At 64.4% G+C, this 26,268-nt stretch overlaps 1 protein-coding gene across 1 annotated transcript in view; it reads left to right on the forward strand.

Moving 5' to 3' along the window:
- ZFPM1 (zinc finger protein, FOG family member 1) overlaps positions 1–26,268 on the forward strand; it is a 58,213-nt gene that overhangs the window by 23,750 nt on the left and 8,195 nt on the right. The window contains exons 3-4 of the mRNA XM_081275888.1: positions 375–503; positions 19,996–20,129. Of these exons, the coding sequence (XP_081132014.1) occupies positions 375–503; positions 19,996–20,129 (263 nt within the window). The remainder of the gene's footprint in view (positions 1–374; positions 504–19,995; positions 20,130–26,268) is intronic.

Below are 26,268 nucleotides of genomic sequence, written 5' to 3' on the forward strand. Positions count from 1 at the left end.
TTATGGGAGCGCATCGATTGGGGGCCGGTGGTTATCAGGCCCCGCTGGAAAGGCAAATATGCCCTTTGGGCTGGAATTGGGTGCAGGGCCTGGTGGAGGGGCCGCCGCCAGCAGAGACCAGGAGCCGGGGGCCACACGTGCCTCTGCCCTGGCACACCTGTGGCCTCTGCTCTAGTCACCCAGAGCAGCTGGACTGGCAGTCGCAGCTGCAGTTAGTGAGGGGTTTCCGAAGGCCCAGAGGGAACGCTGGCTGTCCCCTTCATCCTCTCCAACTTGAGCCAGGCGGCCTCAGTTTCCCTCCCGGCCTCAGGAAGGGCAGCCCGGTGCCCAGGGGCTGGCTCGGCAGAGATGTGATGGTGTTTTCCCCTCTGCAGACACAAATCCACCCCCAGAGCCAGCGACCCCCACGTCCCCAGGAGGCCCCGAGGAGATGGAGGAGCAGGAGCCAGAGACCGGTTCTCAGGAGGCAGCCGCGGCAGCAGCCAGCCCCTGGAGTGGGCCAGGTAACCAGCAGGTCCCCAGGGCAGCCGTGGCCCGGCTTCTGGAGCTGGGCCACCCCCGGTTCTTAAGTCTCTGGAGGTCCATGGGGCCTGTGCAGCTGGCTGTGTAGTGGGTGGTGTCTGGATCCCAGCCACACGGGGACAGAGAGTCACCTGGAGGATTCCTGGAAGACAGGTCTGACCTGGCTGGGAACGAGGAGCATGTGGTGGTGGCAGAAACCCTGTCCCCAGGAAGGGACTCAGAAGGGCGTGTCTAGAGCCACCTGAGCCCAGGCTTCGCAACAGAGGGGCTGGGTTCCAAGCCTGCAGTGCCCTGGGTAGGGCAGGGGAGGACCCCAACCCTGAGTGGCTGCAGGCCCACCCAGGACAGGCTTGGCTGCCAACTGGGTCAGGCCTGGGTCTGGAAGTCCCTGAGGGCTGGTCACGTCACCCCTGCCCTGCGACTCACTCAGAGCCAAGCTCTGACCTCAGAGGTCCTGCACATGTCCCCTGTGGCCACCCTTCCAGGACTGGCAGATTCCATAGACCTGTGACTGTTAGGACAGGCCAGCAGCCAGGCGGTGCTGCCCGGTCAATAAGCACTGGGTCCAGCAGCGCATTCGGGGTGGGTTCCAGGCCTCCTGCAGAGCTGGCCGGCGAGGGAGGGAGGCCGAGAGGTGAGGTCCTCAGGCAAGGAGGGCATCAGAAGGGGAGCCCTGCCCGCCACAGGCGTTTGCCGAGGACCTGCCACGCACGCAGGGCTGGGTGCGCGGGGCTGGGTGCGCGGGCCCGTTCATGGCTCCTACCGGAGCAGTTGCCGACCCGAGGAGAAGGGCTGGCCCTGTTGGCCATCGGGAAGGTTCTGCTGAGGCAGAGGGGCCCAGGGGCCAGGCTATCGAGGCCAGGAAGGCCTCCTGACGGGACGCGTGGGCTCTCCAGAGAGCACTGATGGATGGCAGCCCATGTGAGCAGGGTGGCCGGCGCGCTGGGGTGCTGGCCTGGGGGCTACACCAGGGTGGTGGCCCCACAGCCTGTGGAGACCAGACCCACACACTGTGCCACCCCAGGGGTGTGGGGCCGCCCAGGAGCAGGGTGCCAGGCAAGGCGGCCCTGGGTCCTTGCAGCCAGCGGCCCCAGGGCTCTCCTCTGCCACCCCAGCAGCCAGTGACAGGCAGGGCAGGGTCGGGTGACCTGACAGAAACCTCTAGGGGACGCCTAGAGCTTCGGGTCTCACAGCCCAGGGTCCCAGGCAGACCTTTCCCCTCATAGGAGGGAGCCTGGGGTGGGCAGCAGGCCTGCGCTCAGACTGCCCGGCTTCCCCTCAGTTTCCCTGTCCTGAGTGGGTGGCAAGATGGGCCTCTTGGCCTCCCTCCGCCCTGCATCCCCTCAGCCAGCATTGCCTGCTGTGGACCCCGATGGCCACTGGGCAGCCCAGCAGTGTTGCCCCCACTCCTGGAGGAGACCCCACGCGGGATGGAGAAGGAGTGTCTGAGAGCACCAGGCGCCCCAAGCCCAGGCTGCCGGCAAGTGGACGTCACTGTCCTCAGCACCTCCCTGCCCAGCCACGTGGGCATCGGCTGTCCCCTTGCTCAGTCAGAGCCCTCAGGCAGCAGGCCGGTCTGCAGAAGGCTGGGCCAGGGTGGCGGTGGGCCGTGGTTTGGGGCTGGGCTACGCCCCCGTGTTTCCTGCGCTATTTGCATCCTCTGGGCTGGAGGCGCCCTATCGGCTCCCGCAGATACGAATTTCTGTGCAGTGGGCAGTGATGGGCTGATAAGCAGCCACCGGCCAACCGCTGCAGTGGCCGCGGCCTATCAGGCCCCGCACAGGCTGCGCTTATCGCCTGGTGGGCAGCCGGGGGCCTCAGTGGGCTCTTATCTCGGGGCCGCCCATGCCGACATTGGGCTTCACCAGGGTCAGGGCCTGAGGGCAGTGCCCAGCTCGGTGGCTGGCCCTGCAGACTGCCGGGCTCTCCAAGGTGCCCCACCTCTGTCCCAGGCCCCGCTCTGCAGAGTCCTGTGCGAGCCCCGTCTCCCCCATATCTACCTTGACCCCTGACCTGCTGCAGTGCAGGCTGGGCACCCCCTGGCCTGGGCGCCATCCCTGGAGGCCCCTCCGCCAGTCTCTATGGAGGGCTGTGGGACTGCAGTGCACCTCGCATCCGCTGGCTTGCGGGAGGGACTTTCAACGCTGGGCCTGTCATATCCTGGAGCCAGTGTCCAGGGCTCGGCTCTCAGGAGGTGCGCTGTCCACGCTGCCCTCCGCTGTCTGGACATCCTGACACCTGCCTCTCAGGGCTGCCGTGCAGTGTGGCCTCCTGGTGGTCCCGCCCTTGATCAGATGGCCGAAGCCCCCGGGGGACTCACACTGCAGCACAGTGAGGCCTCGGACGCCAGGGCTTTGTAGACACTCGAGTGCTGCTCCTGGGGCATGCGGGTGGCCACCGTGGTCCCATGCCCTCCTGCCCACCTGGTTGCCTGTGGCCTCGGACTCCAGGATCAGGCTCTGCACCTTGCCCCCTGCCGTGACGTCGCTCCTGAGCACTGCAGCTTCGAGCCAGAGCAGTGGGTGAATCTGAGGCAGGAGCCAGGCCCTGGAGCCCAGCTTTGCTGAGTTCCCTCAGGCATGCTGCCGACCTCTCTGGACCTCAGTCTCCTGCTCTGTACCACTATGATGAGGGGATCCATTAGGGCCCTTGGACTCGTCATCCACCTGTGACACCCTGGCTGCCTTGGGCATGGGAGTGTGAGGCAGGTTTGCGGACACCCTGCAGCGGCTGAGAGCACCCTGCATTCGTGCCTGGACAGCTGACCACAGGCAGGGGAAGCCACTTTTGTTCCCTATGGCAGCAGTTATCTGAGCCTCCAGCAGAAGCAGCCACGTGGTGACACTAAAGTGTGGCCTCAATGTCCTGCTCTGGGCAGCAGGGACAGTGGCAGCCCTGCCTGGGACCACAGGCTGCTGTGGGCTGTGGTGTGCCACAAGGTAGTGGTGACCAGGCCAGCCCTGCCCTCAGTGCACTGGGTGAGGAGCAACCATCCCCAGGATGACCGAGAGGAGCCTTTCAGGGTGAGACGGGATCCTGCCGTCAGACGCCCCAGGAGGGCCAGGCTCAGAGCTGGGGGCACGGAGGTCCAGCCTGAGCAGGGGCGGTGGGGACAGGGTGGGCCTGGGGCACCTGAGGTGGAGCAGAGCCAGCACTGGAGCAGGGCCCCGCCAGGCCGCGTGGCACAGCCTCTCTTGGCCCTGGGCTACAGGCAACCCTTGCTTGGCCACCACCTGGTCTCCCTTGACCCCGAGCCTGGAGGCCACCTGGAGGGAGAGGGTGCTCAGGAAGGGAGGTCTGAGCTCTTCCTGAAGGGACTGGGGTGACGGAGGGACGGCAGTGTGAGTTCTGACACGCAGAGGCCAGAGCCATGGCCAGAGTGTGCCACTGCTGTCCCAGCAGCCAGGTCCTGGGCAGTGGGGACACACCAAGTAAGCTCCCCAGCCTCCCCAGGTAAGGACAGTAGAAAGGAGATGGCTGGACAGAGCTGTGGGGGTCCACGCCCACACCACCTTGGCCCTGACCATTCTGACCCTGACCACCTTGGCCCTGACCACCTTAGTCCTCACCACCTGGGCCCTCACCACCTTGGTCCTCACCACCTTGGTCCTCACCACCTTGACCCTCACCACCTGGGTCCTCACCACCTTGGCCCTCACCACCTGGGTCCTCACCACCTTGGCCCTCACCACCTTGGTCCTCACCACCTTGGTCCTCACCACCTTGGCCCTGACCACCTTAGTCCTCACCACCTTGGCCCTGACCATCCTGACCCTGACCACCTTGGCCCTGACCACCTTAGTCCTCACCACCTTGGTCCTCACCACCTTGGTCCTCACCACCTTAGTCCTCAACACCTTAGTCCTCACCACCTTGGCCCTCACCACCTTGGTCCTCACCACCTTGGTCCTCACCACCTTGGTCCTCACCACCTTAGTCCTCACCACCTTGGCCCACACCACCTTAGTCCTCACCACCTTGGTCCTCACCACCTTGGTCCTCACCACCTTGGCCCTCACCACCTTAGTCCTCACCACCTTGGTCCTCACCACCTTGGTCCTCACCACCTTGGTCCTCACCACCTTGGCCCTCACCACCTTAGTCCTCACCACCTTGGTCCTCACCACCTTGGTCCTCACCACCTTGGTCCTCACCACCTTGGTCCTCACCACCTGGGTCCTCACCACCTTGGCCCTCACCACCTGGGTCCTCACCACCTTGGTCCTCACCACCTTGGTCCTCACCACCTTGGCCCTGACCACCTTAGTCCTCACCACCTTGGCCCTGACCATCCTGACCCTGACCACCTTGGCCCTGACCACCTTAGTCCTCACCACCTGGGTCCTCACCACCTTGGTCCTCACCACCTTGGTCCTCACCACCTTGGTCCTCACCACCTTAGTCCTCAACACCTTAGTCCTCACCACCTTGGCCCTCACCACCTTAGTCCTCACCACCTTGGTCCTCACCACCTTGGCCCTCACCACCTTAGTCCTCACCACCTTGGTCCTCACCACCTTGGTCCTCACCACCTTAGTCCTCACCACCTTGGTCCTCACCACCTTGGCCCTCACCACCTTGGCCCTCAACACCTTGGTCCTCAACACCTTGGTCCTCACCACCTTGGTCCTCACCACCTTGGTCCTCACCACCTTGGTCCTCACCACCTTGGTCCTCACCACCTTGTTCCTCACCACCTTGGTCCTCACCACCTTGGCCCTGACCACCTTGGTCCTCACCACCTTGGTCCTCACCACCTTGGTCCTCACCACCTTGGTCCTCACCACCTTGGTCCTCACCACCTTGGCCCTCACCACCTTGGCCCTCACCACCTTGGCCCTCACCACCTTGGTCCTCACCACCTTAGTCCTCACCACCTTGGCCCTCACCACCTTGGTCCTCACCACCTTGGTCCTCACCACCTTGGTCCTCACCACCTTGGCCCTGACCACCTTAGTCCTCACCACCTTGGCCCTCACCACCTTGGTCCTCACCACCTTGGTCCTCACCACCTTGGCCCTCACCACCTTGGTCCTCACCACCTTGGCCCTGACCACCTTAGTCCTCACCACCTTGGTCCTCACCACCTTGGTCCTCACCACCTTGGCCCTGACCACCTTAGTCCTCACCACCTTGGCCCTCACCACCTTGGTCCTCACCACCTTGGTCCTCACCACCTTGGCCCTCACCACCTTGGCCCTCACCACCTTGTTCCTCACCACCTTGGCCCTCACCACCTTGGCCCACACCACCTTGGCCCTCACCACCTTGGCCCTCACCACCTTGGCCCTGTCCACCTTAGTCCTCACCACCTTGGCCCTCACCACCTTGTTCCTCACCACCTTGGTCCTCACCACCTTGGCCCTCACCACCTTGGCCCTCACCACCTTGGTCCTCACCACCTTGGCCCTCACCACCTTGGCCCTGTCCACCTTAGTCCTCACCACCTTGGCCCTCACCACCTTGGCCCTCACCACCTTGGTCCTCACCACCTTGTTCCTCACCACCTTGGCCCTCACCACCTTGGCCCACACCACCTTGTTCCTCACCACCTTGGCCCTCACCACCTTGGCCCTGTCCACCTTAGTCCTCACCACCTTGGCCCTCACCACCTTGGCCCTCACCACCTTGGTCCTCACCACCTTGTTCCTCACCACCTTGGTCCTCACCACCTTGGTCCTCACCACCTCGGTCCTCACCACCTTGGCCCTGACCACCTTAGTCCTCACCACCTTGGCCCTGACCATCCTGACCCTGACCACCTTGGCCCTGACCACCTTGGCCCTGACCACCTTGGTCCTCACCACCTGGGTCCTCACCACCTTGGTCCTCACCACCTTGGTCCTCACCACCTTGGCCCTCACCACCTTGGCCCTCACCACCTTAGTCCTCACCACCTTAGTCCTCAACACCTTAGTCCTCACCACCTTGGTCCTCACCACCTTGGTCCTCACCACCTTGGTCCTCACCACCTTGGCCCTCACCACCTTAGTCCTCACCACCTTGGCCCTCACCACCTTGGCCCTCACCACCTTAGTCCTCACCACCTTGGCCCTCAACACCTTAGTCCTCACCACCTTGGTCCTCACCACCTTGGCCCTCACCACCTTGGCCCTCACCACCTTGGCCCTCACCACCTTGGCCCTCACCACCTTAGTCCTCACCACCTTAGTCCTCAACACCTTGGTCCTCACCACCTTGGTCCTCACCACCTTGGTCCTCACCACCTTAGCCCTCACCACCTTGGCCCTCACCACCTTGGTCCTCACCACCTTGGTCCTCACCACCTTGGTCCTCACCACTTTGGCCCTCACCACCTTGGTCCTCACCACCTTGGTCCTCACCACCTTGGTCCTCACCACCTTGGCCCTCACCACCTTGGCCCTCACCACCTTAGTCCTCACCACCTTGGCCCTCACCACCTTGGCCCTCACCACCTTGGCCCTCACCACCTTGGTCCTCACCACCTTGGTCCTCACCACCTTGGTCCTCACCACCTTGGCCCTCACCACCTTGGTCCTCACCACCTTGGTCCTCACCACCTTGGCCCTGACCACCTTGGTCCTCACCACCTTGGTCCTCACCACCTTGGTCCTCACCACCTTGGCCCTCACCATCCTGACCCTGACCACCTTGGTCCTCACCACCTTGGTCCTCACCACCTTGGTCCTCACCACCTTAGTCCTCACCACCTTGGTCCTCACCACCTTGGTCCTCACCACCTTGGTCCTCACCACCTTAGTCCTCACCACCTTGGCCCTCACCACCTTGGTCCTCACCACCTTGGCCCTCACCACCTTGGTCCTCACCACCTTGGTCCTCACCACCTTGGTCCTCACCACCTTGGCCCTGACCACCTTAGTCCTCACCACCTTGGTCCTCACCACCTTGGTCCTCACCACCTTGGTCCTCAACACCTTGGTCCTCACCACCTTGGTCCTCACCACCTTGGCCCTCACCACCTTGGCCCTGACCATCCTGACCCTGACCACCTTAGTCCTCACCACCTTGGTCCTCACCACCTTGGTCCTCACCACCTTGGCCCTCACCACCTGGGTCCTCACCACCTTGGTCCTCACCACCTTGGCCCTCACCACCTTGGTCCTCACCACCTTGGTCCTCACCACCTTGGCCCTGACCACCTTGGCCCTGACCACCTTGGTCCTCACCACCTTGGTCCTCACCACCTTGGTCCTCACCACCTTGGCCCTCACCATCCTGACCCTGACCACCTTGGTCCTCACCACCTTGGTCCTCACCACCTTGGTCCTCACCACCTTAGTCCTCACCACCTTGGTCCTCACCACCTTAGTCCTCACCACCTTGGTCCTCACCACCTTAGTCCTCACCACCTTGGTCCTCACCACCTTAGTCCTCACCACCTTAGTCCTCACCACCTTGGTCCTCACCACCTTAGTCCTCACCACCTTGGCCCTCACCACCTTGGTCCTCACCACCTTAGTCCTCACCACCTTGGTCCTCACCACCTTAGTCCTCACCACCTTGGCCCTCACCACCTTAGTCCTCACCACCTTGGCCCTCACCACCTTGGTCCTCACCACCTTGGTCCTCACCACCTTGGTCCTCACCACCTTGGCCCTGACCACCTTAGTCCTCACCACCTTGGTCCTCACCACCTTGGTCCTCACCACCTTGGTCCTCAACACCTTGGTCCTCACCACCTTGGTCCTCACCACCTTGGCCCTCACCACCTTGGCCCTGACCATCCTGACCCTGACCACCTTAGTCCTCACCACCTTGGTCCTCACCACCTTGGTCCTCACCACCTTGGCCCTCACCACCTGGGTCCTCACCACCTTGGTCCTCACCACCTTGGTCCTCACCACCTTGGCCCTGACCACCTTAGTCCTCACCACCTTGGCCCTCACCACCTTGGTCCTCACCACCTTGGCCCTCACCACCTTGGCCCTGACCATCCTGACCCTGACCACCTTAGTCCTTACCACCTTGGTCCTCAACACCTTGGCCCTCACCACCTTGGCCCTCACCACCTTGGTCCTCACCACCTTGTTCCTCACCACCTTGGCCCTCACCACCTTGGCCCACACCACCTTGACCCTCACCACCTTGGCCTTTGCTTGCCTTCTGTCTTGAGGCAGTACTTGTTATCTCTTGGCCTGGTCCAATAGCAGATGAAGGGGCTGGGGCCAGCAGGGCCAGGCCCAGAGGTCCAGGATCTTCTCCCAGCCTCAGGTGGGACTGTGACTGGCCACCCTCCTCCACCAGTTGCATTGGACCAGGGGCAGGGGACTCAGGGAATAGGCCTGGCCAGGTCCCTGGTGTGGCCCGGAGGTCCCAGACTGTGCCCCCGCCCCCCACCTGTGCTGGCCGAGCCTCCTTCCTGCTCTGGCCCTGACTCCCATGTGGGAAGGTCAGCTGAGGCCTCAGCAGAGGAGCTGGATAGGCGTAGGGAAACCCACGGGATCCCTGCCAACTCTGCCAGGTGGCACTTGGAGGGCCCAGGAGGAGTTGGGTGGCCAGGGCCTCGGCAAGGGTCCCCGCAGCCCGCGAGCCCCTTCCTGGGAGCCTCTGTCCGTGTTCACAGAACTTGGGCAGAGCCTCGAGGTGGGCAGGGCCTGTAGGAAGGTACTCGGATGTGTGGTCCACCCTGAGGTCGGGCAGAATGCAGTGCAGGTGCACACGTCCTAAGTGTCCACATGCCCACTCCATGCCCAGAGTGTTGGCTCTGGGGACGCATCACCTGACCCAGGAAGATCCCCTTGGCCATCCCTAGATAGAGCTCTCGTGCCAGGGTTCTCTGGACATGAGGGGCAGGCCCTGGGAGAGCCACCTGAGCACCCTGCAGTGGCCCGCTGCCCTGGGTCAGCACAGAGGCCTGATGAGGGTGGGGGGTCTCCTGCCTGGCCCTTGAGAAACGGACCCTGGAAAGGGTGTGGTCAACAGGTGGGAGATGGCTGCGTCTCTGAGCAGGACCCAGCTGGCCAGGGCTGGCCATGACCTTGGGCCCGTAGCGAGAGCCTCCCTGAGGAGGGGGTGCAGAGCGGGGCTCCCCAGAGCTGAGGCGGGGGCTCCCCCAGACTCCATGGGCTTGGGCTGGGCAGGGTTGAGGAGAGATGGAACGGGCGGCATGTCCCTTCCACCAGGCCCTCTGAGGGCCTGGGCCACTCGGGCCGCACTGGCCGGACCCGAAGAGATGCTTTTTGTCTGGCTCCAGCCCAACCCTAAAGGCAGAGGTGGGAAGGCAACTGTCCCTGGGAACCGTGGTCAGCAGAGGGGATGCCTGAGGTCAGGCCAAGTGTGATTTGTGGTAGATAGTAGCACCATAAGAGGGCCCCAACCCCCATCTCTAAGCCCATGCCCCAAGGACAGATTGGAGTGGGGTAGGCATTTGTGCAAGAGCCAGCATATGCAAAGGGCCTGAGGTTCAAATGGCACGGTGCGGCTGGAGCCTCAGAGGCCAGGTGGGGATGGGAGAAATGGGGAGGTCGGGGCTTGGGACTGCACAGCAAGGATGAACCTCGTGTTCTGATTTTCCTTCATGGGGCTGGAGATGGAACCAGGGCCTGCACACACTGACCAGGTGCTCTGCTGCAGAGCTGCCCCCCACTGAGGCCTTGAGTTCTTGGCTATAAAGTGAAGATTCTGAAGGGCTTTGGGGGCATTGGTCAGCTGCCTCTGGAGAAGGGGCCAGGGCCAGAGCATCTGGGGTCCAGGGCAAAGGTGCAGTCCTATGGGCCAGAGGAGTCTGCTGTCCATTTCCTGCCCAGGCCCAGTCCTGACCCCCTCCCGGGGTCCCTGGCTGCTGGAGGCTGGGAACCTCCTGTGGAGCGTGAGCTGGGCGTCGGGCTCGTTATCTGGGCTGTGCCCGGCTGACTAATCTCACAGGCCCTGAGTCTCTATGTGAACCTCAAGGCTCCTTATCGGGCAGCGGGCGGCTGAGGCAGGACGGCCTGTCCTGATGGACAGCCCGGGAGATGGGCCGATATGCTGGCCAGCATGTGTGGGTGGGAAAAATCATTTCAGCTATTTTGTTATCTCGGGCCTGGCGTTGCCGGCGATAGACCTATTTGTCTTAGATTAACAGGTGGGGGAGGGGGCGCTGGCAGATGACAGGGGTCAGCCTGGGGTCAGCTGCAGAGACCAAGCCCTGCAGCTGGACGGGGAGCCACCTCTCCTGGGTGTCCCGAGGGTCCCCAGGCCCCCACCCACTCTGAATCCCCCTGGAGAGTCCTGTTCCTCGTAGACCCTTGGCGGTTGGTGCCTGCCCTGACGCCTTTCAGGCCCAGCAAACTGAGAAGCTGGGAGGGACCCTGTCCTGCAGCCTGCACTTCCTCACCCAGATGCGGGGCACACGCCCTGGGGGCAGGGAGAACAGAGGGCCCGCCTCCGGGTGCGCAGGGGACACAGGCCAGAGGGCCGTGTGGTCCGTTGGCCACACAGACGGGCCCCCAGGATCCCCTGCTGTGCGTGGGAGGGTGACCAACGGGCCGGCGTCCAGCTGGAAAGGCCATCCTGCCAGTGACAGGATGCCTGGCAGAGTCCGAGGGCAGGGTAAAGAGGGACGGCAGCTCAGGCCAGGGCCTCATGCCGCCTGTGCTCTTGGATCAGAGTTCAGAGGCCACAGGCTTCGGCCAGGTAGGTCAGGGGTGCTGGACAGCCAGCTGCCTAAGCCCTGGAGCCAACTTCCATCTCCGCCCTCAACAAGGGCGTTTGGGCCTCAGGGTCCAGGGCCTGTGGGAAGGGCCAGGTCCCCGGCCAGACCCCTCACTGTCCCCCACACTGCCACTCAGGGCGCTCAGGTGGGCAGCCCCGTCCAGGATGCCAGGACACTGCAGCCCACGGTCGCAGGGAAGGGCACCCTGGGCCAGGGGAGCAGGACCGCCCGGGGCCTCCGCGCTGCATGAGGGCTCGGCAGGCCGGGGAGGCCACCGACACCCGGGGAGCCGCCCACGGGCAGAGCTGGGGCAGCAGGCTCCGAAAGCCAGGCAGGGAGACAGGCAGAGGGAGCCGGCACGTTCGCTCAGGGGAGGGTCCACTGGCTGCCATGGGACAGGCCAGGGACAGGGAGGCCCAGAGACTGGAGAGCACTGAGGCCTGGCAGCAGCACTGAGGAGACCCAGGCCTCCCCCAGGACCTGACCACCATCCCGACAGGCCCAGTCCCAAGGGGCTCTCTGTAGACACCATGCAGACAGGGTGAATGGACAGCTGGACGCCCAGCAGGGAGCATATCTGTGGCAGAGGCCTGGCCTGGCTGCGTGCCGTGGTGGCCTGCTGACCTCACCCACCTCCGGAGCCACTATCTGTGGCCAGGGCGGCCTATCTTGGCCACGGGCGCTAATCAAGCTGCTTCCTCCTCCGCCCTCCCACCACTTCCTGCCCAGCCAGCTGTCCCCACAGCAGGCCCAGACAGTGCACAGGCCGGCCCCGCCTGGGGGAGCCTCGCTGCTGTGCTCCAGACACCCCTGCTGTCCCCTGCTGTCCCCAGGCTGAGGCCGGGGGTGTCTCTCACCCCTCCGAGGTCGTGGCTTCTGGAGTAAGATGGGCACAGATGGGACCCAGCTGGAAACCACCCCCCACTGCACCCACGGTGCCACCAGCACCATCCCTGTGCCCTCCGTGAGCTGCCCCTGCTGCGGCCACTAGTGTAGCACCTCAGTGGCCCAGCCCCCACCCCCACGCGGCCACTGTGCTTCTGTCCTCAGGCCCGGCTGTCCCTGCAGGGTCACCGTGGCCAGCACCGTTACTGCCAGTGGCAGGTTGCCAGGCTCGCTCGTGGGCCCTGGCCCCGCAGACCTGCCTCCAGCCGCCCCTCATGTCCTGCAGACCTGTGGTCTGCTGTGCAGGCCAGGCTCCGGTCTCCTGGTCCGTGTGGGGTCACACGTGGGGCACCCTCCCCATCTGGGCTCAGGTCAGGTCCTGGCTGCCCGGGCTGTGCTGGGCCCCACAACACCTCGGCCTCCTCCCAGTGGGCGCAGGCGGCCCTCCCTGGAGGAGCTCGGCTCTGTCCCCAGGTCCCAGGTCCCCAGGTCCGGCTCCTTCTCCACCCTGCCCAGTCACAGCAGCACTGCCCTCATGCCAGTGGCATGTGTCTCGAGCTAGCCCTGGGGGCAGGCTGGTGCGTGGACTGGGCCCAGGAGCTGCCCACCACCTCCCAGGGCTCGGCGGTGCCCTCTGAGGCCCCGGCCGGCCCGCCGCAGGACGCTCTGTTTGTCTATTTATTGCTCCTCCCTCTCCACGTAACTTTTGATTTCCTCCCTGCGTTTTTCCATTACGATGACCGTGGATTCCACTGATAAGATCGGTCCCCAGAGATGGGACAAAGGGTCCGCCATCAGCTCGAGGGCTGGTCATATCCTGCACGAAAGGGCCTGAGACGAGGCGAGATGCTATCACAGACTTACTATGTCTCGCGGGGCCTGCCCACCCCTGCCCAGCTGGCCGTCCCGGTCCCCAGAGCCGCGGAGTCTCGGCCTGTCCCTCACCTCGGGCAGGTGCAGTGGGATTCCCAACCCCGTCCTGGCCACATGGTCCAGTGACCGCCCGCACTTGACTGCCTGAGCTCAGGACCTGCCCCAGACTTCCAGGAGTCTACCCTGAAACACGACTGGCCGTGGACAGCGCAGGGTGACCTGGCAGCCTGTCCCGATGGAGACAGGGAGGATGCTTTGCCTTCTTCTCATCCCGCAAAATTTCTGCGAGAGGACAGGAAGGACCTGGAAGCCCCTCCCTGGGCCTCCTGCCCCCGTGGCCACCCTGTGCCTGTGGCCAGTTCCTCGCCCACGGCCCCCCCAAGGACTCAGCCCTGTGGGCTGAAAGGACAGGCCCCTGCTCTGGCCAGCACTAGGCTGCTGCCCGCAGGGCAGGCTAAGGGGTGGGAGCAGCGCCCTGCTCCTGGTTCAGGGCCTTGGGGAGTGGCCACCACCCGGCTCTGCGGGACAGGCGGGCAGGATGCTCCATCTGGGGGACCCCAGGGACCCCTGAGGTTCCTAGCAGAGGCACAGCAGGCGGGGCCTGGGGCGGGACCCATCTTTCAGGCCCTCCAGGCCACCCCCTTCCCAGATAGTGACCTGCTCACACCTGGGTGTCCTTCTTCCCAGTCCCTCTCAAGGAAGGACAGCCCTGTGGGGAACCTGGGTTTGAGCTCCCAATCACCCGTCTTACCAAGTGGTCAGGTCCTCGCTGACCCTCCATCTCTTCATCTTGATTGAGCTAAGGCCATGAAAGTAGCCACCTGCTCCTCTGGAACCAGGATGGCTCTTCCCAGAGAAGAGGCCCTGGTCCCCCAGAGTCTGCTCCCCAGACACACTCTGCTGGACCCTCCCCTGGCAGAGCCCAGTGACCAGCCCATGCTGTGGGGTCTGGGAGCACCGTAACCCTCCTCAGAGCGGCAGGAGTGTTCCTGGAACCTCTGGCCACTGACCAGACCCTCACTGGCCCTCAAGCCCACTCTCCTGCCCATTTAGAGGCAATGGCCCAGAGGGCAAGTGAGCAGAGCAGCAGGTTGCCCTGACCAGCACTGGGCACAGGGCAGGCTGGCCAGGATGGGCCGAAGGAGAGGAAGGGACATGGGCCCACAGGGCAGGGGCTGGGCCCTCCGGCTGGTAACGGCCAGAGAACGGAGTAGCACTTCCTCTCACACCCGCACCCAGCCCAGGGCCAGGCCTCAGAGCCCAGGGGGCCGTGCAGGGCCGCAGGTCTGTGGGCCCTGAGACTCCTCCTGCTGGACCAGCTGCCCTGGGCTGTGGAGGTGTCTGGGGCCACGTCCCACCCCAGTCAGGGCGAGGGACCTCAGCAAGGCCCACTGCCCAGCAGGCCCCTCTGGAGGGAGCTAGGGCCTTGCCCCACCTGCCCCCTGCAGTCCCCGGTCAGGGAGCAGCCCTGCCCTGTGCAGCCGGCTCAGCCCAGGTGGACCCCGCTCTGCCGTTCACCGGGGCCAGGGTTCAGCCGATATCACAGGCTGGTGTCGCGTCAGAAATCGATACTGGCCCCCGGTGCCTTGGGGCTTCGGAGGGTTCACAGGCAACAGGGCGGGAAGAGCCCGGGCCCCCGCCCTGCAGACCATCTGCCGCAGACTCCAGTGGCCCCAGACCCTGGCCAAGCCTCCTGCCTGCTGCCCCACGATGCCCGTGACGGGCAGCTTGACGGCGAACCTGCCCCTCCTGGGCCGCGTGAGCAGGAGGCTGGGCCCGGGAAGCTCAGCCTCTGCAGCTCCCAGGGCTGGGGGTGGGCAGAGCAGAGGGACAGGCCCAGGCCCTCGCGCCCAGCCAGCTGCCCGACCCCAAGCACAGCCAGGGGGCAGACAGGAGACAGAGGGAGACAGGGCTCCCAGTGCCCCATGGAGGTGCCCACACTTGGAACCCTGAGACAGGATTCACTGCTCCTTGGACACAGGCAGGACCGGGCTGCCGAGGCTCCCGCGTCCAGGCAGCACCTTGTGGGCCAGCCCTCCCAGCCCAGGCCGTGGCAAGCGCTGCACCTCCACCCACAGCCCTAGCACCACTGCGCACCATCTTGCAGCCATCGGTTCCCAGAATGTCACCCACCTGCCGGCTCCACCCAGGGCAGTGCCCAGCCCAGAGGGTGCAGACACTGAGCAGTCCTGGCCGGGTGGGCGGGCAGGTGAGAGCCACAGTTGGCGCTGCAGAGGGGCACTGTGTCCAGTAGTGGGCTGTCCATGGTCATGTCCACAGCACCCAGCTCTTGATAATAGTGACCAAGACTGACCACTGAATGAGGCATGCCCACGTGATGGTCAGCACAGCAGGTGGGCAGGACGTGCACTGTCCTGGGCTCCAGGCCTCTCATGGCCTACGGGAGCCCAGGGTCCAGTTTCCCAGCTCAGCTAGAATCCTAAATGGCATGAAGGTCAGAGTCTCAGTGATGACCGCTGACCCGTGTTTACATGCAGTCGGCGGGCAACACAGACCCTCCCGCCAGCACTCCAGGCCCCTGGGGACAGGGTGGGAACCGGGCTCTCCGAGGGCCAGTCCCTGCCTTGGAGGGTCTCCCTTGCTGGTGCTCCGATGGGGGGCCAGCAGTTCCCACATCCTATACTCTGCCGAGCGGTCACATCAGGCCCTCCACCTGGGCCCCACCGCTGCCCGGCTCGCTCGCGCCCCTGCGCCCAGCTCAGAAGCTCTGAGTGGGGGGCCGCGGAGCAGCCTCCTCGCCCACTCACTGGGTTGGGGCCAGCAGGCCTGGGCTCCGTTCTGCTTGCTTCCTGCTGGACGCACAACCTCGGGAAAGTCCTTGGCCTCTCTACAGGCCTTCAGTGGAGAGCAGGGGACATGGCCACTCTCCCCATATCCTCCCACACTGTGCTGCTCCCAATAGTTACTCTGGAGCTTGTGGCCTGCAATGGGCAGGGCCTCTCCAGAGGTGCTGTGGCCACAGGGACAGAACTGGAATCCAGTGCAGGCCCCTTTCGTATCCTGACATGGTGCTCAGGTGTGGTTTGATCCAGGGAGCACTCAGCCCAGCGGATCCCCACCTCCCAGTCTGCTGTGTAGCCTTAGGGAGTCGCTTGCCCTTTCTGGGCCTTGCTTTCATGTTTGTTCGGGGTGGAGGCCGGTGTCCTTGGGGTCCACACAGTCTGCCTGCTGGCCTCCCAGGCATGCCCACTCTGCCCACACCCAGAGTCTTCTAGAACCTTGCCAGCCTGGGACTTTCCTCCCTCCCCCACACTCCTTTTTCTTTCTTTTTCTGACTTCTATCAAAGGCAAACAGTGCGATCCCTGAGATAGGGCCACTCCCCAGCTGGCCTGCGGGCCACAGGGCGGGGCGGGCAGGGGTGATGGCCGATTAGATAACTGGGCACCGGTGGGCACCCACATGCCGACCACAGAGCCCACTGTTCAGGGCGGGGGCTTCAGGCAGCTGGACTTTGTGCTCAAGAGCCCGATTCCAGCAGCAGAGAGGGCCCAGCAGGTACAGGAGGGAGCCCAAGCTCACCCACAGCCTGCAAGCCGCCAGCAGGGACGAGGAGGCCCGGGGGAGGAGGCCTGGGACGAGGAGGCGGGGGGGGGGGCGGGGGGGAGGCCCGGGAGGAGGGTGGGCTGAGTGCGCAGTGGTCTTGTCCGACTGGTCCACTCCTGGCTACCTGACCATAAGCCACTTGCTGGCACTCTCTGGGCCTCCCACAGCCGCTGCCGTGCCCATGGGAAGCGGGCAGCCCCAGGGCTGGGAACTGTGTGTGTGCTGTGGAGCAGCGGCATCAGGGCTCTCCGGCCCTAGGGACAGGACCCAGTGGCCCAAGGTCACAGCAGAGGAACCCCAGGCTTTACCCACCGTGTGTCTGGGGTGATAGGACGCGTGTGCCCAACCTGGCAGCCAGGCGACCCCCGGGGACGCCAGCCTGTGCAGGGGCGAGGGGAGGCTCGGGCGGAGCATACACGGGCACCAGCCCGCGAGGCAGGACCCGCTGCAGCCTCCTGCTTGTCCTGCCCGGCCCTGCCCAGGGCTCCCTGCTTGGCCAGGGAGCTGCCTGTCTTGGGCTCCACAGTCCCGGGTGTCATCAGGGCTGGAGACCCAGGACGCGGACGTCACATCAACATACAAAGCCTGCAACCTCTCCCTCGGTTCCGGGAAGATGCTGGCGGGGCAGACTGGAGCCCAGCCCAGGGCAGTTCTGGGATCGTGAGGGACACTGTCCATCTGTGTGAATCAGCCCTGTCCTGGTGCTGCGCCTGGAGTGGGGGTCCAGCCCCCCGTGGGCAGCACAGGCTGGGCCACCTCAGAGGAGGCCAGTCTGCAGATGGGGAAACCGAGGGGACAGCCACAAGACAGCACAGTGCCTGGCAGTGGGTATGGAGTCCTGGCTGTGAGCGGGGTTGGGGCTCTGGTTCAAATCCCCACACCTGCTGAGCACCCTGGGGCTGGTTGCTTGTCCTCTCTGAGCCCCTCTTCTCCATAAGTCAGGCCAGGCACTCACTCGCCAGGGATTGTGGCAGGACGGGCACTCCTGGGCAGAGGCATTGCCTGGTCTTCAGCTGGGGTATCGGGGGACAGGCGTCCAGTCACTGGCTGTGGCCCCATGAGGCTGCGACTTGCGTGAGCCCCACGCACCTTCTGAGCTGCAGTCATTCCTCGGGCCCCTGGGGTCACTGGCCATCTGTGCCCACTAGTCTTCCGCCAGCTCCCCCCAGGCGGCTCCTGTCCCCAGCTCGTCCTCAGCCTGAGACTGAGCCCCACAAGGTGCCAGCTGCCGGGAGCTTGCGGCCTCGGCCAGCCCCACTGTCCAGATGCAGCGTGGCCTCTGTCTGGGAAGGGTTGCACCGGGAGCCATGGGGCTCTCACGGCTGGACCGTGTCTTGGATGAGGCGGGCTGGGGAAGGACTGAGGGGACAGAGAGGTAGTCTGAGCACGGGACGTTGAACATCACCAAGGCCTCTGGACAGTGGCAGGGGCTGTCCCTGCACAAGGCCCTGGGATGAGCTGAGGCTGAGGCCACTGTGCTCACCTCACCGTCCAGGTGCCTATGTGGCCCTGCGGCCACCCACAGGAGGTGACGTTTCAATGCACAGCCTTCAGATGGCCCATCTGGACCCTGGCCAGGGAGGTGGGCATGGTGATGACCAGTGTAGGTCCCCAGCCCCACGAGCTAGGCTCCACAGGACCCCTGTCCTCTACTGGCCCCAGCAAGCCGTGAGTACGGGTCCTGCCCAGACCGGGGGAACTGCTGTCTTTATCAGCACCAGCCCTCTCTGGTGGGGCTGATACCCGGGAAGCGGGGCAGCCACCGTGGGAGACGCTGGCCACACTGCTATCTGGGAGGCTGGCCATGGCCGAAGGCTCCGATTAGGCAGAGTGGCAGGCGGGGCCCCGGCTCTGCCTCCTGCACTTCCCCACCAGGCTGGGCAAGACAGGCCCAGGGCCCTCTCCTGGCCGCGGTGTGACAGGCAGGGGCCCGTGGACACTGCAGGCTGGGAGAGGGGACTGAACTGTCCACACCTCCCCCTTGGGTGACCTGGGCCAGCTGCCTCGCTCCTCACATGCTGAGTTGTGGGGACTCTTTTGCTTGTCCCTGCGGGGCCCCAGCAGGGCCCGGGGACACGGGTGCTTCACTGGGCGGAGGGGGGGGCTGTACAGACTGATGGGCAAGTGGGCACCTGTGAGCCCCCCTTGGGTCCCCTGATGGCCGGCCGGTGGGGACCAGAGACATAGATATAGCCAGGACAGGGGCCGAGCCCCAGCTGTCGACCCAGGGACAGCGTGGGCCACCTGCAGTCAGGTGTTGGGTAGACCTGGACCCACTGCCATCCGGGGGCCTCTCAGGGCCTCAGTTTCCTCATCAGTGCAGGGATAATGTGCTCCTCTGAGACCACACGGCACTGTCCAGGCTTCCTCCCAACCCTGACGATGCCCATTCTAGTGTCCACTCTGTGCCAAGTCTGTAGAGGCCAGGCCCCTGGCGTCCTGGGTGGGCTGGTGGAGGCTGGGGCGGGCCGCATGAGCAGAGTAGAGCCCACCTGGAGGCCCCTCCAGCCCCTGGCTCTTCTCTCCTCGCACTGATAAGGGGGCCCCTCCCTCCGGGTGCTGGGCCGCTGCCATCTTATCTGGCCCCAGGAAGACAAAGGCCCAGTGGACGGTCCCTCGGGCCTCCTGGCATATTTGCACCTTATCTCTGCCATTAGGCAGCAGCTACCTGATGATCGCGCCCATTAAGGCCGCAGCTGCCAGGGGCTCCAGGAAGCCGGGCCGCCGCGGCACTTGGGCCCGGGGACTGGGCCGGGCCATGTGAGGCCTCCGTGGACCTGGCCACCCCGTGGCAGGTGAGGCATGAGGTGGCCGGCCAGGGAGGCACCGCCCGCCAAGGGAGTGGCCACCACAGTCTTGTCCAGCCAGGAGGCCAAGGCTCAGGGAGGGTAGGCGCAGCCAGGCATGTGAGCGTCCTGTGGCCACCCACCCCTGAGCAATGTGAGGTGAAGACGGCAAAAATGTCCCTCTCACGTCCCTCGCCTCTGGAGGCCAGAAGCCGCAGGCTCAGGGCACAGGCACCCCCCAGAGGCTCTGGGAGCCGTGTGGCCTCTCCCAGGTCCTGGTGCGCCGTCCCTCGTGGCCATGCCCTGCGGGGCCGCCAGCTGCCCCCTCGGTAGAGGCTCCTTCCATTGGACCGAGGCCCCGCTGGTCCAGGATGAGCTCCCCTCACAGCCCTGATCCCTCCGTCCCTGCGCCCAGGCACACCGCAGGCCACCCTGAGCCCCTCAGGGCCCTGCAGTGTCGCCGGGTCCCGCAGCCCCTCCCCGGCGAAGGTGGCTGACAGGGCTCTCTGCCGTTGTGTCCACAGCCACCGGGCTCCGGAGTCCCCCCAGGGCCAGGCTGCCCCAGAACCCCGGGCTCCAGCCACTGTCACTGCCACTCCGGCCACCCTCCCTCTCTGTCCCCCAACCCAGCTGCTTTGGGGGCCTGGGAGCTGCGGACATGGGTGTGGCCCAGCGGGAGGCGCTGGCGTCACCCATCCAGGCCCACCTGACCCCGCGTCTCTCCACAGACGAGCTGGAGCTGGTGCTGCGGGACGGGCGGAGGTGCGTGCAGGCCCGACTCAGCCTCGCCGAGGGCCTGTCCTGGGGCCCGTTCCAGGGGAGCATCCAGACCAGAGCCTCATCCCCCCGGCCCGCAGAATCGGTAAGGAGCCCACCCTGACCAGCTCACCGAGCCGCTGCCCACCCACGAATTCAGGGCAGTGTTCAGCCCAGGGTGTGGGCCCCTCGGCCCCCAGAGCCAGGCCTGGCTCAGACCCAGCCATGAGCTCTGGCCATGGGTGCAGAGCCTGTCAGGAGACGGGACCTGAGGTGCTGGGAGCACTGGGGGGGACGCAGGACTTCTGGGACGTCAGGACGGGGTCCAGCCTCAGCCCTGGCAGGGAGGCATCCCGGGGAGCAGCAGGAGGGCCTCACCTCACTGGGACACTGCAGGGCCTGCAAGGCCAGAGCCTCCCTGGCTCCTCCTGACAGCAGTGACGATCCTGCTGGGGACCCGCCACCTAGTGCCCTGGTCACAGGCCTCCCTGCCTGGTGGGGCCTTCTGAGGCAGACCCCATCCCACGCGTTTGCTGGGTCTGCTTCTGAGGTCCCCCTGTTCAGGGTGGGTCAGGCTGGTCTCTTGCTGGGCCACCAAGGTCCCTTCCAGATGTGCCTCAACTGAGGAAGACAGCCCTCGCTGAGCGCACTGGGCAAGAGCAGGGGCAGCAGGGGGCAGCAGCTGCAGACCTGTGCACATGGGCGTCAGGGAGCCGCCTAGGAGCTGAGCCACAGCCCTCAGGCCCAGGCTCGGTGCCCCGGTGTATGCGCGTGGGCACATCCTGAGCCCTTTTTATTTCCTGGAGTGGTGCTCAGGTGTGGCTTGATCCAGGGTAGGCACGGACTGGCCAGTGTCACAGGATCTTGGGTTTCTTGGTCCTGAGGGTCTGAGGTGGCCTTCTTGGCGCCCTCTACAGGCGAGGATGGAGCTGCGTGGGCAGGACGTCTCTAGCACCTGAAAGCAGAACACTGCCCTGCTGTGGTGCCCACTCTGACCCGACAGCACGGCCATCTCAGCCTGGGGAGGCCCTGGGAGGCTCCGGGACTCAGGCGCAGCAGTGTCTGGCAATAAGAACAGGGCACAGCCCGGGCCCCTGCTCACGGCCCCTCCAGCCGAGTGGGGGGTCAGAGCCGGGCCAGGCCTCTCCAGGTTCACACGCAGCCCCGCTGAGGCTGCTGAGCCTCCGGCACAGCCTTTCAGCCACAGGTGCTGCCGGGGACCCAGGCTGTCCCTGCTCCAGGCTGTCCCTGCTGCGGATCCCAGGAAGGCCCCGCCCAGCCTGAGTCTCCATTTTTCAGCCTTTGGGACCATCCGCCTGCCTCAGGAGGAGACGGGGACCGAACAGCCAGCCGTCTGTGCAGTGTAGCCAACCGCAGCCCACCCTCCAGGGCCCAGGCGGTTTAGAGGGGAGAAACCAGGGTAGTGCCTACCCCTGGCAGGGTCGTCCGTGGGCTGCCACTGTGCAGGCAGAAGCCCTGTGTGGGAGAGGAGGCTTGGTGCTGCCCTGGGCCTGAGTGGAGGTGAGCAGGCTCCACAGGACACAGGGGTGCTGAGAAGTGGTGCTGGGGGGGCAGGACAGAAGCTCTGGGGGTCCACCCCTGCACTCCCAGTGCGCCCGAGAACCTGTACGCAGTGACCAGGGCAAAGGCAGGAGGGCCAGGCTGGGCCTGGGGCGCCCCTTGCTGGATGGACAGGCACACTCCACCTGCTATCCACGTGTGGCCCTACCCTCTGAGGGGTCCACTGCCCCCATTTTACAGATGACAAAACTGAGTCCCCAGAGGCTCATGGCTTGCCCAAGTGACCAGGATCAAATAGCAGGGGGAGAGCTGGAGAACACCCAGTGACCTGCAGGTTCCCAGACAGCCTCCCCACGGGAACCTCCCCGGGTGCCTGCCCCCTCCAGGGTTGTCCTTGGGCCCCAGGCCAAGTCGGCCTGGCGAGACCCGCCAAGGGCAGGAGCCCTCCCAGGCCAAGATGTGTCCAGTGCAGGGAGCCAAGCAGAGACGCCGCTGGGCCCTTGCAGAGGGGCTGAGAGGAAGCAGCTCCCTGCTCTGTCTCCTGCAGAATCCACCCTCGATTAACCCTTATCTCCCCAGCAGGCCCTATCTCTGCCTTGGCGCCGAGCGTCCAGACACACCATGCAGGATGATTGATTTCTGAGAGATACGCCCGCCTTTCCGATACTTCATTTATTGTCTAAATATTTTTGCTAACGTTTCGGCGGCCCCTTATCGTACTTTGCTGATGGGTCCCAGCTCTCTCCCCCGGGCCTCCCTAGGAAGACATTGCCTCTGCCCCAGATTGTCCTATCAGCCGCCGGGCACTTGTCTTCTCTCTCTGGAGAGGGAGGAGGAGCGGGCACGGAGGGGATAGGACGACCCTCTCCCCCTGGACTCAGGCTGGAGTTAGGGCTGCTCACAGCAGGCAGGAGTTGGGGGAGGCTCCCCTCGTAGTGCTGGCACCCAACATTCCCATCCTGGCACCCAGGAAGGAGACAGTGCCTTGAGGGGGCTGGGGGGGTCTACCTTGCTGTCCCTTCCTTGAGCCAGCTGAGGTTTCTACCACTGCAAAACCAGGCACTGGAGAAGAGGACCCAGGGCCCAGCCAGCTCCAGACTTCCTATTCACATATAGAAGGAACACTTGTGATGGATGGATGGATGGGTGGGTGGGTGGATGGTGGATGGTGGATGGGTGGATGGATGGATGGGTGGGTGGGTGGATGGTGGATGGGTGGATGGATGGATGGGTGGGTGGATGATGGATGGGTGGATGGATGGGTGGATGGATGGATGGATGGATGATGGATGATGGATGGGTAGATGGATGGTGGATGGGTAGATGGGTGGATGATGGATGGGTGGATGGATGGATGGATGGATGGGTGGGTGGATGATGGATGGGTGGATGGATGGATGGGTGGGTGGATGATGGATGGGTGGGTGGATGATGGATGGATGGATGGATGGATGGTGGATGGGTGGATGGATGGTGGATGGGTAGATGGGTGGATGGTGGGTGGATGGTGTATGGGTAGATGGTGGATGGGTAGATGGATGGATGGTGGATGGGTGGATGGTGGATGGGTGGATGATGGATGGATGGATGATGGATGGATGGTGAATAGATAGATGATGAATGGATAGACATGGATGGATGGATGGATGAATGGTTGATGGATGTAAATGCATGGGTGAGTGGGTAATGAACAATGAATAAGTGGGTAGATGAGCTGATGAATAGGTAAGTGGATGGATGGCTGGAGGACAGATAGTGAGGAAAGTAGATGGTGGATGGATGGTGGATTGGTGGATGGATGGATGGATGGATGGTGGGTGGATGGATAGATGGGACAGGGATGGGTAGGTAAATGAGTACATGGACGAATGATGGATGGATGGGTAGGTGAGTGGATTGGGATGGGTGGATGGTCAGATGAATGGGTAGGTGGGGGATGAGCTAATGAGCCAACTCTTTGACTGCAGCCTGGTCTGTGCTGGCTCTGCCCGTCTGTCTATCCTGTTGTCCACAGTTCACTCACTTTAGCCATGAGCGCACCATGGTCTCAGTGAGACCAGGGAAAGGCCCTGGCTACCGAGCAGCACTGGGACCGTTGACAAGCCATGCGGGAGAGACTGAGGTGGCCATGTGGACTCCCCTGCCACACGACTCTGGCCAGTGTTTGTTCAGAGAGGGTTGAAATGCCCTTTGAAGCCACAGTGGCCTGAGACTCCCACACCTAGAGATAGGGCTGGGACCTCTGAGGGCACCACTAGGGCTGAAGGGCCTTCCCTGGCTGCACAGGAGGCCCTGGAGGTTGGTACAGGGGTCACTGCCCAGGCAAAGCCCAGACACTCATGCCCACTTAAGCCCCCCAGGCACCACAGCCTTGGGTCTTAGAGTTCTATTCTCAGAAGTCAGGGACCAAGGTGGGGACCGGTGGCTCCTCCAGGGCTCTGAGGGGACCTGTCCAAGGCTCCTCTGCAACTTCTGGTGGCCCCAGTTGGTGCTCGGCTGCGGACACATCACCTGGACTCTGCACAGCCTCTGTGGCCTTCTCCCTGACCCTCCCCACCTCTGTCAGGCACAGGAGTTAGGCCCTCCTGATCCAAGATGCTCTCTTGAGATCCTGAGCGCATCCATCCACAGAGACCTTTCTCTAAATGAGGCTGTGTGCACGGGCTCCAGATGGGCATCTCTGGAGGCCCCACGCAGCCCACTCCCCAGAGCTGGCAAGTAGCAGAGGCGGCTCAGCCCAGGCAGGACCGTGGCCCTCCACAGGATGACCCTGCAGGGCCTAGTGTTGCCACAGCATCGGGCATGGAGAGGCAGGAGGAGGCCTGCTGCTGGCCCTGCTGGCCCTGGGCACCCTGCCCCAGGCCTCGTTTCCCACCTGCACGAGTAGGAGCCTGGAAACTACCCCGGCTCTGGGACACCTCCTGCCCCACCCCCAGAGAGACCCAAGTGAAGGACTGGGAGCGCCCTCCTGTCCTGAGCCAGGGCAGCCATGGCCACCGGGCCACCTATGGCTGCCTCTCTCCCTGGGCCCAGGGGCTACCCCAAGAAAAGGGCTGGAAGTTAGGGGGCGGGCAGCTGAGACTGGATGGTAGCAAGAGGGGCACACAGCCTGTCCACACCCTCCAAAGCCTCCCAGCACTGAGCAGGGCCTGCGTCTCACTGCCTGTGGGGACCCAGGGCACAACTGCTGATCTCAACACACAGCCAGGCACACTCCATGCCTCCAGCTCCCTGTCCCCAGCTGCTCCCTGTCCCCTGTGGCCCCTGCACCTGGCCACAGCGGGTGCTTGGAGACCATCTGAGTGGAGTGGGGGACTGAATGACAAGGCCTGGGGAGCAGAGCCTCGACGCCCTGGGTTCTCATCCTGCATGGCCACCTCCGCAGGCCTCAGCCCTCACCCGCAAGCCAGCTCCTCACAAGCAGCATCTGGGGCAGGTGGAGGGACCTGAGGAGGGCTGGAGGGTAGCGGTCGGGCCCTGGTTGGAGCCCCAGCCCTCCATGAGCTGCGCTGTCCCCTGGGCCCGGCCGCCCCACCAGGACGGCCCAGCCCCTCCCAGTGGTTTGGTGATAGGCACAGCAAGGGCTGGGCAGCCTCAGAGAAAGTGGTCACAGCGGATGTGGCGCAGATAGGGTTTCCGATGCTATCGGCCTGCAGAGCAGAGACACTGACCTCTTTGTTGGGGGAACAGGACGGTTCTCAGATCCACTGGGGAATTTAAAGTGGCTGACCGGCATCCCAGGCTGGAGTGGGGCTGGCCAGGGAGCCACATGGGACAGTGACTCTGAGGGGCAGCAAGCAGGACAGGCCTGGGGCCCTTCTCCAACCCTGGACACGCCTGCCAGGCTAAGGAGGCCCAGGCCAGGCGAGGAGCCTGTGAGGCGGGAAAGGTCCAGCCTCCGTCTCCCATGTTCTGGCCACAGCAGGCCAGGGAGCTAGGAATAGGCCCCTCCACAGCTTGTCCCCGTGGCCCCTGGGAGGGCAGGACAGGAGGGGCCTTCAGCACCAGAGAGGCTCCTATCCAGCGCTGCTCTGAAGCCAGCAGAGGAGCCCGGCTGCCCCAGGGGCTGAGGGGAAGGCAGGCGGCAGCTTGGGCTGACCTGGGGTCGGCCTTGGCCCAGGCTGCAGCTGGCCGGGGCTGGCCTGGGACTGGTGGCCACCCCATCCCCTGGCGGTGGCACACAGGTGGGGTGGCAAGGTCCCCGGGCCCTCCCTGCTCAAGCCGCCCCCAGGGCCAGACCCACAGCGTGCCAGCGGGAGCCTGGTGGAGCCTGGTGCCGCCTGCACCCAGACCTCCACGGGAAAACCAGGTTGTGCGGCGTCAGCAGAGCCATGCGTTTTTATCATGCTGTGAACACGCTGCTTCTGAGGGCGATAAGCATTAAACCGACCGCGAGGCTGTCAGTCTCAGTTTGAGGGTTTAGAAATATTGGGACGAATAATTAGATTTCATATCGTTACGGCAGCACCCATCGCGGGATCAGGCAGATTAATTTTCTCACCCTCCTCCACTCATTAATATTCATTAGAGACTCAGAAGGCCAAGACAAGGAGGGCCAGCCCCAGCGCCCGCCCGCCAGAGCCCAGACCCGCGCAGCAGGGCGCCCGAGCGGAGTTCCCCAGTCTGTGTGCCCATCCACCTGCCACGGTCCTGGGGTCCGCTCCCAGCCTTCACAGGTGCCTCTGCTCCCCATCCACCTGCCACGGCCCTGGGGTCTGCTCCCA

This window comes from Spermophilus citellus, assembly GCF_964194105.1.
Source record: "Spermophilus citellus genome assembly, chromosome: 18".
Classification (NCBI taxonomy): Eukaryota; Metazoa; Chordata; class Mammalia; order Rodentia; family Sciuridae; genus Spermophilus; species Spermophilus citellus.